Source organism: Lissotriton vulgaris, chromosome 1_1 (assembly GCF_964263255.1).
Source record: "Lissotriton vulgaris chromosome 1_1, aLisVul1.2, whole genome shotgun sequence".
NCBI lineage: Eukaryota > Metazoa > Chordata > Amphibia > Caudata > Salamandridae > Lissotriton > Lissotriton vulgaris.
Genome location: NC_141685.1, coordinates 1816917516 through 1816933802, shown reverse-complemented (window position 1 = coordinate 1816933802; position 16287 = coordinate 1816917516). Strand labels below are relative to the sequence as shown.

Below are 16287 nucleotides of genomic sequence, written 5' to 3'. Positions count from 1 at the left end.
TTAACTAACTTGGCTCCGAACTTTTACACACTCTTTTTTTGACTGTATTGTTTTTTGCTTATTTGTTGTAAATGTACTACCTACAAATTCTTTGTGGAAAGCTTTGCTGCTTTTGCCAACCTACCAAGTATGGACCAGGGATTCGCAAACAAATTAGGGGCATATTATCAACAACGGTGTTTAAAGTATCGCTGCTTTAGCTGCAGGAAACTGCTGCTAAAGCGGCGATAATGAGCTTGATAATATGCCCTTGAAAATTTCAATAGAAGCCCATGTTGACACCAGAACAAGGTCTTCTATTGGAATTCTGAAGGGCATAATATCAAGCCCATTATCGCTGCTTTAGCAGCAGTTTTCTGCTGCTAAAGCAGCGATAATTTTAACGCTGTTCGTTGATAATATGCCCCTTAGTTTATTTTTGGAGATCAAATTGTTTGTGCACATGTGAGCTCCATCACAGTTCACATCAAGACTTTGGTGGTCATTTAGAACTTGGTTGAGTGGAGCTCCTCTGAACTCATGGTTCCCCTGCAACATATAACAATTAGAGAAACATTAGGTTTTTGCAGCTGGTCCTCAGCCAGCCCACTGTTGCAAACCTATGAACAGGTGGCCAGTATGCCCATGGATCGCCTGGTCAGCACGTGGAAAGGCTTGCCAAAATTAGAGTAGACCTCCTGAAATACATTTGTCCTGATGCGGTTGTCCTGGAAGTCATGTTGACCCAAGAAGTAAAAAGTAAGTAACATGTGGCTAGATTTGTATTTATGTGGAAGCAAAGGACTGTATCATAGTATTGATGTAGTTTAAAAGGTCAGGTGACACTTGCACTGTCAATCCTGTGCTAACAATTCATGTATGTTAATGGCTGTCCTCTTCCCTTCTGTGCTGCTGCCAGAGAAAAAACAACATAGATTTTCTATTTGTCTAAGATACTTTAATAACTTTTCAATGTCATGTGTGTGCCCCAGAAAGTTCAAGATTAGGCAGTGGTATAAATGATAAAAAAAAATGGTCACAGCTGCATGGAAGGCAACTGTGGAAGCTCACAACTTGTACCCAATCATAAAATGTACTCCTGGCTCCCAACATGTGGACGACGCCAAAGCCTCACTCTAGTGCTTCTCAGATAGTTGGCTGGGAACAGCTACGCTGTTGAACCTGACCATAAAGCGGAACAATAGCACCCATCTATTGGGTGAAAACTCTCTGTACGCCACAGTCATTGCTTTATCTTACTGCAGAAATAAACCATCACTCTGGTGGGTTCTTTCTGAAAAAATAAAATGCCATGCTGTCAAGATACAGTAGCCAGCATTTCACTTTTGACGAAACTGCTCCCACCGAGTTGGAGGGACATTTCCTCCAAAATTATCCCTAGATCTGTAGATTCAGTGGACAGCCCTTGGATTTGCTCCAATGGGTCCCCAGAACAAATATTGCATTGTTTAACAGCAGTGGGGCTATAAATACCACTCTGTGTCCTCTCTCTCCCATAGTCTAATACTTTGATGTCTATAAATAAGGACATGAAGAGCAAGATTTACAGCTAAGTATAAACAACATGTTCTTATGTCATAAAAACAATGTTTGATGATTTAAATGATGCATTAACATTATCCATCAAAACTAAACAGTACAATTGTGTAGAATATTAAGAGGAGAAAGTAATAACATTGTTTTGTGTCTTAAGTAAAGTTTTGTTTTAAATCTTTATTTCGACCAATAAGATCATAAAAGATATACACACATCACAATCACAAGAAATGTATACAATACATCAAAAAAATAGCTTTAAAAATTGGTCTTTACGATATAAATCGAATTATCTAAAATCAATTACCATCTGAAATTTAAAAGAACATAATTATGATTCCGCGTCCAACTTAAGAAAGCGTGAACGTGCGTGCCACATTGACGTTAAGTACTTTGTCATTGCAAACACTATCTGTGGGGTAAGTTTTTTGTTTTGTGTCTTAAGTAAAGTAGTTTATCTGCAAATCTTTACAGGCTGAATGTACTCAAGTAGCAGCTGGCATTCACAAATGTGTGTGTCTGCAAGGATGGACTGGCGACGGGGTGGACTGCTCTCCGATCAATAACTGTCTTTTACCGGGATTTGGGGGCTGCCATCCAAAAGCTGTGTGTGTCAACATTGGTCCTGGTCAGGTAAGGATCTAACGGGATGATTTTGTAAGCATATAGTTTACTTTTTCACTTGAAAGATGAGAACATTTTTTCTGTAGTTCTTTTTCCATCCTAATCAAGACTCCACAACTTTTTGTTTAAATTTGTTTATTGAGTTTTGATAATTCAGGTATAACTAAACAGAACTACTCATTTCGAAGTACATGCATATATATAATTGCATTGTTTCAGCTAGCAGTTTTGTTATGGCATTGGAATTTATGCATAGTTGTTACGCATCTGTATTGTATTCCTGATGTTACATGCTTATTAATTCAGTCTGTGATGATCATCTGCTTCCAGTGGTACACCTGTGAACATATGCCCCTGGTGTGGGAGCTATGTCTGTCTTCGCTATAGTTAAGGGTCGTAATATAATGTCCCTGTGACAGGGTCACACTTCCCACCAGTTGGTGCCAATGCCATACCTGTCGGGGTGCATCCCTGTCTCATAACTTTGGTGGTGAACTAGGGTAATGTCTAGGGGGTCAACGGGGGTGTGTACAGGTGGGGGGTTCACCGTTTGATAGTTTGTGGCCATTAGGCAGTTCTTGACTGTGTGTGAGGGGGACGTTATGTTACTCCTGCATTATCATTTAAGGGTTGTGGGGAATTGCGTTATCTATGTGATGCTTTCCCTGATATGTGTTCGGCCCGACCTGTTGTGTCTGTCTGTCGACTGTGGCTAGATAGTGGGTGCTGTCTGTGGTGTGGGCCTCTCAGGAGGCTCTTCCTGTGTCGTTTGTTGATTGAATTGATGTAGCAGTTGTGCCCATTCCATGGATATGTGGCACTTACGTGTTCCTTTCACTTCCTCGGCCAGCAGCCCTGCCTCCTCCGCTGCACCCCATTTTTTAACCGCACCCACCCAGGCCTCCAATGGGAGTCCCTCCAGGGCACACCAGTACATGGCTATTCCTCTCTTTACCAGTAATAGAGAAAGGGACACAAACCGGATTTGCACCTTTACTGTTTTTCATCTCCAGAACTCACCTAGTGAACATGCCTCCCATGAATTCACTTCTGTTATGTTCGTTGTTTCGCGGAGCACCTCGTGTGTACGATCACAGTACTTTTGTATTGTGGGGCACCCCCAGAACATGTGTCTAAAGTCCGCCTCTGGAGCCTGACATCGGGGACATAGGAACTGTGTGTCTGGGTAGAAGCGTTGTAGGCACCCTGGCGTCACATATGCCCTGTGTATAATGTTGAATTGTATGTTTTTAAATCATGCATTTCTAGATACATTTTTGGGGTCTTCTATGGCTTGCTTTTGTCGTGCAGTGGCCGGCCTATGTCCTCCTCCCATATCTGTCATAGCGAGGTTAACGGTTTGAGTATAAGTTCCCGGATGGCTTTGTATAACCATGTGACTAAGTATCTGCCCATCCCCATGTGTAGAATTGTGTGTGTGACTGGGTGTGTCTGTGGCTCCCCTTCGGCTGGGTCTCAATATGGGTGGCTGATGGTTATAACTTCTCTGTGTAGTATAAATTGCCCCGGGGGAAGGCTATTCTCTTCCGCCAGTTGGTCGAAGGGTCGTAGTTGCCCATCTTTGTAAAGGGATTCCATTTCAGTTAGTGAACAGTCAGTCCACACTCGTAGGGCTTGGGCTGTGTAGTGTTACTCCTTTTTGGGGAACCCTATCGATGGAAGCAGCGGGAAGGTGCGGACTATCGATACCTGGAGTGGGTAAGTGCATTTGGGTTTAGTGCCTGGTAGCAAATGTGTTGGATTACCGGTAAGGGTATATGCCCCGCATTGGAGGACTTTTCTCCCATATGGCATTCCGCAGTCCAATGCGAGAGCCATTGTAGTTGTGCCACTAAAAAGTATAGCTCGCAGACTGGAGCTCCTAGTTCTCCCTGATCCGTTGGAGCAATTTAGATAGGGCTACCCTATGTCAGCCCACGCCCCAGATAAGGGAAGTGAGCAGCATGTCCAACTCTCGAAAAAAGGTGCGAGGAGGAATGACTGGAAGGTTAGCAAAGTGGTATAGTAACCGTGGGACTATGATCATTTTGGCTAATGACACTAGCCCAATCGGGGCTAGGGGCAGCGTCTTCCAGAAGCCCACTGCTGACCTTATTCCTGCCAGTGACTTGCGGTGGTTCCCTTCATACATATCGCTAGGGGAGTGGTACAAGCATTCTCCTAGGTATGTAGGTGTTTCCTCACTCCAGGCAATTCTCTGATCTCCTACTGTAATGTCAAGGGAGGCTAGGTGAGGGCTTAGTGGGTAGACTGTAGATTTATCCCGGTTCACTTTGAGGCCTGAGACATTCGTGAATTCCATTAATGTCACCCAAATTGGGGTCAGATCAGTGGTAATGTTGCATACGAACAGTAGCAGGTCATCCGCGTATAATGACACGGTGTGAACAGTCCCCGCTATCGGGATATCCCATACCACCCCCTTTCACCTGAAGCGGATCTCTAAGGGTTCAACTGCCAAAGTGAACAGTGGTCGGCAGAGGGGACAGCCCTGTCGTGTGCCTCTCTCTATCCAAAGAGGGGCTGAGATGTACTTGCCCAGCCATACCCTCGATTTAGCTTCGTATATAATAGCCATGTGTACGCCAGTATGGTCGGGCCTACTTTAATCTGCTGGAGGACTGCGAACATGCAGGGCCACAGGAGGGTGTTGAAGGCCTTTTCTAAGATCAGACACGCCTCTCTTGGGAACTGGGGACTCGCTCTGTCTTGCACATGGAATATTCTATGTAAATTCTGGAACGTGTTTCGTCCCGGCACTAACCTCGTACATACCTACGATCCTGGTTATCAGTTGGCTTGAGAATGTACTATAATATTCGAATGGGAAACCATCCATTCCCGGGGATTTATTACGCACTAGGGCATGGATGGCATGGAAGACACTGGCAGCCACGACCTTTTGGTTCAGGGTTTTTCTGTCTGCTGCCGGGACACGTGGTATGTCCAGCGGGCGCAGGGATTATTCTATTGCCTGCTGGCCACACGGCAAAGGTTTCCGGTAGAACCCTGAGTAAAAGTCATGAAAATTGATAGTATTTCCACCTGTGAATGTCGTGGGATCCCGCCTGATCCACTAATTCGGTGACAGGTTTTATCTCTGTGTCCTGTCAGGCTAACCAGGCTAGAAGTGTCCCCGCCCTGTCACCCTCCTTATGTGCCCTGGCCGCATGCACCCTAAAACTGTATTTGCGTAAGTATCTTGATGTCTCTGCGTAAGCTGTTTTGGCCGTCGCTATTTGGGCTGGGGTAGCTTTTTTCCTGTTGGCATCTTTGGTTAGTGTCGCCAGTGTGTCCTCCGCTCGCTGCAATGCCTGTTCAAGTGTTTTCCGGACCCCCACTATCTGCTGGCTACACTGGCCTCTACCGACCACATTAAAAGCATCCCACTCCAGCGACCTAGATGCTGCTTTGTTGGCGTTTATTGTGAAGTAATCCTGGATGCTATTCTCCTGGTCATGACAAAACACTTGATCTGTAAGGCACTCTCGCTGTAATTTCCACGTGGGCATTGTGGGATGGGGGGGGGGGGGTATCCATCTGACAGTTATTTTGTGAGTATCATGGTCCGACAGAACCCGGCCCAGATAGTGTTGGACTTTGGGTAGCAGGGACGTGGAACAGAGAAACCTGTCAAGCCTCACTCTCAGATTGTGGGGGATTGAGTGAAATGAGTAGAAAAGAGGAAACCTCTAAAAGGACCTATATTTCTTTTACCATTGAATATATCTAAACATTTTTGAGAAAGATGCCAGAAGAAACTATAAAGTATTATTCAAACATGAGGGATTTATTTAACTATTTTTTCCATTTTCAACGTTTTCGACATTTTTTAAAAAAAAACACTTGTGCAACAGTACATTTCATTATTGTAGTGAAGAACACATTCTTACATACAGATTTTAGTAGAAGTAATCCTATCATTCAGGAAATGCCCTCTAGTAGCAATTTGTCCTAATGTTCATGCATCACAGACTCATACATCAGTTATACATTTTCTAGAAGATAAAAATACAATTCTAACAAACTAGACACATAGACAATATTATACAAAACATGGGACTAATACATATAGTAGCTCTAAGGTCTAGGCGTGTCTTAGAAGGAATGGCTGGCTGGTTTCTTTATAAAATTAGCTCAGATTCCAGAGTGCGCTTCTATTAAATATCTTAGTTTTTTGAGATGCAGGGACAACTAACCAGAACCCCCGGTTGCGGCAATAGCGCTTCAAACAAAAGAGGCTGCAAACAAATACATTTGCATTTCTTCCCGTGGTGAGCTGCATCCCTGGAGGCATCGATCACGTCACGGAAACGTTAAAAATCAGATCTAGGTGATGTTTGCACCAAATGTCCAAAGTACCCTTTAAAATATCACCGCGCATTTCGCACGATCAGCCATAACTGTTGCTACACAGAAGTCCCCCAGGTGGCTCAAAAAACTAAGATATTTAATAGAAGCGCACTCTGGAATCTGAGCTAATTTTATAAAGAAACCAGCCAGCCATTCCTTCTAAGACACGCCTAGACCCTCTACATTATAGACTACTGTACTAAGCCCTCAAATATTTAAATACAGTATATAAATTATATGTATGTCCGTTGTCTTTGGCCCTGAGGAAGGTGTCATTCACCGAAACGTACGTCGGCCTACCATCTACTGTCCAGGATACGATCTGGTCAAATATCACCATAACCAGCAGAACCATACCATCTAGGTTCCTATACGTACCATACTAAGTACACCTTAGAGCTACTATATGTATTAGTCCCATGTTTTGTATAATATTGTCTATGTGTCTAGTTTGTTAGAATTGTATTTTTATCTTCTAGAAAATGTATAACTGATGTATGAGTCTGTGATGCATGAACATTAGGACAAATTGCTACTAGAGGGCATTTCCTGAATGATAGGATTACTTCTACTAAAATCTGTATGTAAGAATGTGTTCTTCACTACAATAATGAAATGTACTGTTGCACAAGTGTTTTTTTTAAAAAAATTTCGAAAACGTTGAAAATGGAAAAAATAGTTAAATAAATCCCTCATGTTTGAATAATACTTTATAGTTTCTTCTGGCATCTTTCTCAAAAATGTTTAGATATATTCAATGGTAAAAGAAATATAGGTCCTTTTAGAGGTTTCCTCTTTTCTACTTGGTTTGTCTCCCCCCTCTGGACCTGAAAGTATCTGGGAGAACTCTCTTTTCTTATATCTCTCAACAGATTGAGTGAAATGAGTACAGTCTGGTGTCTGGGTTCCAGGTCCGTCAAGCATCAGCCAACGCCCAGTGCGCCACCCACTCCTTTTATCACTCTGTTTGACTATTCACTGGGTAGTGCATTGGCGTGGGTGGGATCTGTCCAATTGGAGATATAATGTGCTGTTAGACCTGGCATTTCTTGGTGTGATTACCCCTGACTTTTTGCCTCTACCTCCTCTATTTTTGATGCATGCTGTGATGGATTTGTTTTGCTGCCTTAGATGCTTTGGGAACTTTGCCACTTCTGATCAGTGTCAAAGTGCAAGTGCTCCCTGTATAAAGTGTTATGGTAATTGGTTGTGTTAAAAAAGAGAAGGGGGGATCCAGGAGCTGCCCTCCCAGACCTCCCCCAAAAACCAAGCGTTATGGTCCAAAGTCTATGATGAACACTCGGTCTCAAAAACTCCTTCCCCCTTTAGCCCCAACAATCACTTCAACGACCCTCTCCCCTCAAACTGTCTTGCCCTCTCCCCTCAAACTGTCTTGCCTCTGCTTCTCAGGCTATCATCTCTTCTTGGACGACTATAATCAACTCCTCTCTCCTACAGGGATCGATTCCTGACTCTCTCAAAGCCGGCCAGGTGGTCCCTATTCTAAAAAAACCCACTTTAGATCCTGTTTCTCCTGACAATTACAGACCTATTTCTAACATCCCTCTTCTAGCTAAAGTGCTGGAAAAATGTGTACAGCAACAGCTGAGCCAACACATCTTCAACTTCCACCTTCTAGATGACTTGCAATCTGGTTTCAGAACTTGGCACAGCACAGAAACCAAACTCCCCCCCCCCATTGTGGATGATGCCCTTCTAGCCCTTGTCCAAGACAAAATCTGTCTCTTGATCCTCCTTGACCTATCCTAGGCTTTTGACATGGTTAACCACGAAATTCTCCTGAATAGCCTCAGACTTAGGATGGGCCTGGATGGCACCATTCTGACTTGGTTCCAATGCTTCCTCCAGAACCACTCTCAGAGAGTCATGATCAACAGCAACCTATCTGCTTCCTCTCCGATCACAGTTGGAGTCCCCCAAGGATCAACGTTATCTCCTACTCTCTTCAAACTTTACCTCGAACCACTCTCAGAGGTGCTGAGCACTGCCAATATCTCCTACCAAATGTATGCCAACGACACACAGCTCTACATCAATATCTCTTCTACAGAGGATATCCGTTTCCTGAATGAGGCCTTGAAACTAACTGCTCACTGGCTCACATCTAACCAGGTTAAACTCAATGCCAAAAAAACAGAATTCCTCTTAATCTCTCCACCCAACGCCAATATAGACATTCAAGTTCGGACCAAGGCTATCGGAGCGCTAAACTGCTCTCCTACTATTGTGGACTCTGCCAAATCCCTGGGAATTACCTTAGACGGCAACCTGAACATGCGGGGCCATATCAACGCGATGACAAAAACGTCCGGTTTTCACCTGAACTACCTACGAAGCCTGAAACCTTTCATCGACCCCCCTGATCTAAAATCGGCAATTCAGGCCTTAGTCATCTCTAGGCTAGAATATGGTTGCTCCACCCTCGCAGGCCTACCTAAGATATCTCTGGCACCCATGAAAGCCTGCCTCAACGCCACCGCCTGACTTCTAACTGGCCCTAAGAAGTTCGACCACATCTTGCCCCACCTTAAAGCTCTGAACTGGCTTCCACTTGAGGCCAGAATCCAATTCAAGCTGGCATGCATCACCCACAAGGCTCTCTATTCCAAGTCCCCTGCTTTTCTCGCACAGAAACTTGTGTTATCCGGAGGAACTAGAAACTCCCGGTCTGCCAGGGCCCTTTTGCTCCAACCTGCATGCTTCAAGAAAAAAAGAACATACAATCGGGCTTTCTCTGGGGCCGCCCCAAGAATATGGAACTCACTCCCACCCGCCATTAGAAGAATACCGTCTCTAGCTCACTTCAAAAAGGAGACCAAAACTTTCCTAATGGGCAAATTGCTTTCCTAAAGTTCACGCTACAATCACCCCCTCAACCTGACTTTACCTATCGTCACTGCACTACTCCTTGGCTGCCTCCCCTTATGTTACCCACCCTGCACTTCCGAACAATCCTTCAGGGTGATGAGACTGCTTTTCTAGTTTATTGCATCGTTTTTGCTCCTATCCCTTAAAGTAGTCGGATATTATGATTGTTTGTTTTGCCATATACTGTATCTATTTGTTTCCCTTTCCCTTGGCTCCCCTCCCTCTTTGTTCGATATCCCACCTGATACTATCTTAAATCACTTTGATACCCTCACGGGTCTGGTTCGCGCTCTATAAAACACTAAATAAATAAAGGTCCAGTGTCCATGCTCCAGGAGTAAATTTACAGTCAAAAACAAGGGGACACTGTTCCTAAGGCAGTGCGCAGTGTCGCACACTACCTTGAAAGAAAAGGGGAAGAGAGAAGGATGAGGGGCCTAGGCCTGGGACTCACTAGAGACAAGGAAGTACAAGTCTTGTTGCCCTCACACATCCCAAAGGATGTCATGCTTCATCATTGGGCAGTTGCTCCTTGTCGGGCCGGCGCTGCAATGCCCAATGGGTACCCCAAAGGGTCACTTTAGCGGAGATCCTATGGGAACAGCCGTATGGTGCATGCGGGTGTGCAGGGGGAGTCCTAGGTAAGTAGTGGTAGAGTGCGTGCAGTGATCTAAAATTCACTAAAGGTTACCAGAAAAGTGTGATTTAATATGGCGGTACCCTAGCCAAAGTAAAAAACCCGTAGGTTGGTGGTCACCCTACAGAGTGCAATGTGCCTAGGTACTCAAACGGTCGTCATGTTTCGCGCTTCCAAGGTCCCGTAGGATCCGTGGCGCTTCATCAGGACCAAGTGAAGGTGGTGTGGTGCCTAGTGCACATGGTAAGTAATAATACACAAACAAATAAATAAGTAGCATTACCGTTTGTGGCCCGTGCCGTCATCGTAACTGAGGCTGTGATTAAAGATCGCTGACCCGAGCCGCAAAGTACTAAAGGCTTACTTGAACCTAAGGACCGTGTCTCAGCTACGCTTGGTGCATGTGCTTTTTGCACGCCTGAGACTGCCGTGTGGTCCGTGGTGCTGTTTACAAGGTACCCCGTGACCGCATTGGCCCGCAGCGGAAATACATCCTCCACGCTGCTGCATTGCTGTTTGTGGCCCAAGCCGTCTTCGTAATGGAGGCTGTGAGTAAAGATCGCCGCTGCTGTCCCGAGCAGCAACGTACTAAAGGATTTCTTGAAGCTAAGGAAACTACAGGTGAAAGGGATCGTGATCGTTGTTCGTCAAAAGGAATCTGCCCAAGCTCGTCAACGAAGGGGAAGGCAGCGATGTAACCCATCCGGCTACAGCATCCCCTAGCAACAAAGCTGCAATGTGATCGGGATCGCCCAGCAGGACGTCCGACAAGGGGAGAGAGAGAGTGAGGCAGCGCACCCCCCAGCTAAGGCATGGACTCCGGTCGGGAACCGCAAGTGTGTTTGGCCTGGGGAGGCATGCGGGAGGAGTACAGGAGTGCTCCTATCTCTCTCCCAATGTGGCCCGTACCTGCCAAGCAGTACCGGGGCCGCCCCTTTAAGCTTATGACCGTTGTCTCTGCTGTTGGGGCCTAGTGGTGCCCGAGTTGTCCGTGCTGATACTTGCATTACAAACCGCATTATTTTTGCATTACGAACTGCCTCAATCTTGCATTACGAACCGCAGTATTTTTGCATTCCGGACAGCCTAATTCTTGCATTAAGGACTGTCTTATTACTACATTATGAACTGTATTACAAACTGCATAGCATTGGATTAGAACTGCATTAGAGATCGTGAATTGCTCACTAATACCGCAAGCACCTACAAGTGATTGCTGGCCTAATAACCGGCAAAGCGAAATATTACGAATGCGCATATGCTCGATTTCTACTGTTTGGTCTCATCGTATTCCTTTTTATAAAGATACCGCTATTTTTATTAAACCAGTGTGTTGTCCATTTGTGGTGTCATCACTGTGTGGTTGAAAATTCTTTACACATTGCCTTGGAGATAAGCCTGGCTGCTCGTGCCAAGCTACAAGGGAGTGAGCAGGTGTTACTAAGAGTGTGTCCCTCCTTACCCTGACTAGAAGCAAGGGTCCCAATTTGGACTAAGGTACCTACCTCAGCCAACTAGAGACCCTCAGTTCTAACATACGCAAATATAGTTTCCCCCTAGGAGCCATGGTGTAGATGTATAGCAGGTCAAAACCCCATTGAGGTGTCCCCAGAATTTTTCTTGTTCTACATTGGGGGCATATAGGCTTCCTAGAAGTATTGGATGCCCTTCTAATAACCCTTTCAGCAGCATGTATCGGCCCTCCTTATCAATCGTAATGTGTCTTTCTAGAAAGTGGATCCCTGGCCGGAGCCATATCAGGGTACCCTGGGCGAAGGCCAAGTAGGTGGTGGCACAGATAGTTCCCCACCATTTCTTGTGCAGGCGGTCTACCTCCACAGCCGTCAGATGTGTTTCCTGTAATATAGCTATCTGCGCTTGCTGTCTCTTGATGTATGAATCAATGGCATATTGTTTGCTCACTGTATGTATTCCTCTGACGTTTTTTGTAATGATTTTAATGTCCGTATTCGGAACTTTGCTAATCATTTATTACTGTCTTTGGGACTAGTGCCTATTTCTCTGAGGGTGTGACTACGCCTGGTGTCCCCCTCCTCTCTGCCAGTCGCCTTTGTATGGTGGACCTGCCTGCCTGCCTACTGTTCTTGGAAATAACTGGATAGGTTGTTTAAGGGAGGGGTTGTCACTCTGTAACGGAAATAGTCCCAACTTGTGAGACCTGTCGCTCGGGGCGATACGTCCAAACTAAACATTATGTTTGTGCTCTAGTACGTTAAATGGGTGGTCGTGGTCACTTTTCTGCTACTCTCTGTGGTTTGCGTGGCCCGTTGCAATTTGTTGTTCGGGATGCAATGCTCCCCCTGTATAGTATACCTGTTGGGCGGGTATTGTGCCCGTGCAGCTCTTTGCCCAATGAGTCCTATCATCTCACTTTGACGATGCAATGTCTGTTTGCAGGGCACATAGCAACTGCTGATTGTTTTGGGGGAGTCGTTACTTTACTCCATGCTAGTCTTTAGACGAGCGCATCTGCAGTCTGTGGAGTTACCTCTGGTGGGGTAAGTGAACCATCACAGGAGACATTCGTGTCGCTGATGTCCTCCTCTGACATGAAGAGATGCCGGCCTTTTTCTCCTTCTGAGCTCTCCGCTGTCGGGCCAATCTGTGCTGCTGCTTGTAGCGCCTTCCTGCAGTCCTTTATTATTTGCTCCAAGTCGGGGGAACTCCTTGTGGTGGCCTCCAGTTGTGGACTCCACTGTTTTAGGGTGATTTTTTTGTTGCGAGGTCGTCGCTGGCTTCCATGCCCAGTACCCCAAGTCTCACTTCCTTTAATGTGTTGTTCTGCCCAGTCATACTCTTCCTTGGGGTCTGTGAAGAAACTAACATGGCCATCATGTATGATTTTGAGATGTGCTAGGAACAGGAGGGCGTACTGAATGTTCTTTTGGCGCAGCATGCGCTTTATCTCCAGGAAGGATGTGTGTTGCCTCTGAACTGCTTGGGAGTAATCCGGGACCATCATGACCTGTTTATCTTCCGCTTGGAGTGGCCCCTGTTGTCTGGCCGCCAGAAGCACAGTGTCTCCATCCCGGTAGTGAAGCAACGTCAGCAGAAACGGCCTGGTCGGGGATCCCAGGGGTGGTCTGCGAGTGTTTCAACACTTTTTGCTGGTTTTTTTTGTCCTATATTTTATCAGACCCTACATATCATAACCTGTCTTTTGCAAGAAACTGCCTTACAATTGCCTACTTTCATCCTGTATAATTATATTTATATTCAGGCCTTTACACACTGTCAGAGTTATAATATTATATGCACCTCTCTTCTGTCCATCTTTGTTGTCCAAATATATATCTTGAAGCTTCATAGAGCCGGAGTTCAGAATACTAAATCTAAATTTAAGTATACATATGCTTACTTTCACAATATTTTGGTAGTCTATATACTGACTAGGATATTTAGCTAGCGTAATATCTTGGTGCTCTAACAATATAGGGGCTTATTTACAAGGCTCTTGCGCCACCTTTGCATCACTTTTAACTTGGGAAAAGTGACGCAAAAGTGGCGCAAGGGGCTTGTAAATCTGACCCATAATATTCTAACATACAACGCAAAGAATGCTGCATTATATCCAGGATGGGTGCCTACTTAAAGGTGCGTCTGGCTAGAGTACTTAGATTTCTCATCAGACGCCTACTATACTTGACATTAGTCAGGACCTTTTGATTTTACTGAAACATATTTATAATTTACTTAAAGGGCTTCCAACCACCTCTTCATTTTTGTTTCTGTTGTATCATTCACATTTAGTTCCCGCTTACTACATCATAAACTTAGGACAGTGGGTTAGCTCACAACAGCCATTGTTTTACTTCCGTTTTAGTGACTGCATTTCGCTCTTTAACACTGAGTACATCCACAAGGTATTTCACTTCAGTGCCAGTGTTTTTGCTTTACATTTATAATCAGTTTAGAGTTGCCTTTGTATTTGGAGCCTAAGCAGGACTTTTCTACCAGATGTGAGTGCAGGCCACATTAGAGGCTTTTGCAGTTCCTGTCTCCTGCTAATTCTATTGCAAATTCTTTTAGAGGGTTCTTTGATTATCTGACTCCTGGTATGTCATACCATACCAGATTATCAATTTGAAACTGTTCTGTATTAAGTTATATGTTTTTTTTAAACTATTTATTAATGTATTTAGTTAAGAAGCTTCTAGAGCACACAGCTACCCAGAAACGGTCTCCCGGCACTAAGGCAGACAGGAAAACAGAGATGCCAAAACAAACAAGGAGACATAGCAACATGCCAGATGACAAGAACTCAGGGGCATATTATCAAGGGGGTTTATCTCCGCTTTTTTGGCTTTAAAAGCCAAGAAAGCGGAGATAAAATTATCTCCCTATTACCTAGCTGCCTCTAACACCAGTTAGTGACAGCTAGTAGGAGATAGCGACCATCTTGGGCCCCACTTTGCATGTCAGTGACATTTATCACTAATGAGATGCAAAGTGGGCGTGCCAAGATGTTAGCGACTGGAAACAGTCGCTAACATCGCTATCTCCTATTACCAACTTTTGGAGATATTCTCGCTAAGCGGGAATATCTCCAAAAGCTAACACCTGCCCTGAGCAGTTCTTAGCCATGTTATCCAATGGGAGGTGGATAACATGGCTAAGAGCATTAGCTCGCTAATGCATGAATATCGCTGAAAAGTCAGCGATATTCATGCTTTGCGGCGATTTTTACCGCATTTGCGTTAAACCTTGGTAATACCATGGTTTATTTGCGGTAAAAATCGCCGCAGCGCTGCGGTAAAATTTTGTCTCTAACCAAGCAATAGCGATAATTATCGCTATTGCTTGATAATATGCCCCTCAGTCAGGGAAGTTGGAGAACAGAGGGGCATATTACCAAGCAATAGCGATAATTATCGCTATTGCTTGGTTAGAGACAAAAAGTTACCGCTGAGCTGCGGCGATTTTTATCGCAGATAAACCTTGGTATTACCAAGGTTTATCGCAAATGCGATAAAAAACGGCCGCAATGCATGAATATCGCTGAAAAGTCAGCGATATTCATGCATTACCGAGCTAATGCTCTTAGCCATGTTATCCACCCCCCATTGGATAACATGGCTAAGAACTGCTCAGGGCAGGTGTTAGCTTTCGGAGATATTCGCACTTAGCGCGAATATCTCCAAAAGTTGGTAATAGGAGATAGCGATGATAGCGACTGTTTCCAGTCGCTAACATCTTGGCACGCCCACTTTGCATGTCATTAGTGATAAATATCACTGACATGCAAAGTGGGGCCCAAGATGGTCGCTATCTCCTACTAGCTATCGCTAACTGGTGTTAGTGACAGCTAGGTAATAGGGAGATAATTTTATCTCCGCTTTCTTGGCTTTTAAAGCCAAAAAAGCGGAGATAAACCCCCTTGATAATATGCCCCAGAGTCTTCAGGTTCTTGCGGAAAGTAAGTAAAGAGTTGCAGTTCCTGGGAGCAACAGGCAGAGAGTTCCAAAGTTTCAGGCCTAAATAGGAGAAGGAACCCCCCTTATCGTGGGCCTAACGAAACCTAGGTGTGGTAAACAGTGCGAGGTTTGCCGATCTTAGCGATCGGGTGGGGACCTAGGGAGACACCAGACCTTGGATATATGAAGGGGCGAGTCCATCCGTGGCTCAAAACATGGAGCATAAGGCCGTGAATTTAATACACTTGTCAACCTTAAGCCAATGTAGTTTGTGGAGCAAAGGAGAGATGGAAGCATATACAGGCAGCCAGAAGAGAAGGCGGGAGGCCGTGTTCTGAATGATCTTCAAGCGATGTATCAGGGAATTATCAGCGCCCAGATACAGTACATTCCCATAGTCCAATCTGGACATTACCAGTGCCTGTAGGACTGATCTCTGGTCACTTATAGGAATCAGCCAGAGGATTTCCTTTAGCCATTTAAGAATGGAAAAGCAAGAGGCTGTGAGCTTGGAGCCCTGTGGTTTAAGAGAAAGATTCTTATCAATGATGAACCCGAGATTCTTAACCTTATTAACTGCCATGGGTAAAGGCCCAAGTGGGACAGGCCAGTCGTTAACTCCCCAAAGTTCTGGATTATTTCCCAGAATACAGACTTCTGTTTGATTGCCATTAAGCTTTAGGGCATTTCTGTTCATCCAAAGGGCGACATTAGACAAGCCTTACCTGAGTGGGGAAGGATCTTGATTATGAGCATCAGAAAGTGAGAAAATAATCTGGGAATCATCCGCAT

General features: G+C 44.9%; 1 protein-coding gene across 1 annotated transcript in view; it reads left to right on the top strand.

Annotated features, from left to right (window-relative positions):
• STAB2 (stabilin 2) overlaps window positions 1–16287 on the top strand; it is an 880852-nt gene that overhangs the window by 446805 nt on the left and 417760 nt on the right. Inside the window, exon 25 of the mRNA XM_086919174.1 lies at window positions 2011–2169. Coding sequence (XP_086775300.1) covers window positions 2011–2169 — 159 coding nt within the window. The remainder of the gene's footprint in view (window positions 1–2010; window positions 2170–16287) is intronic.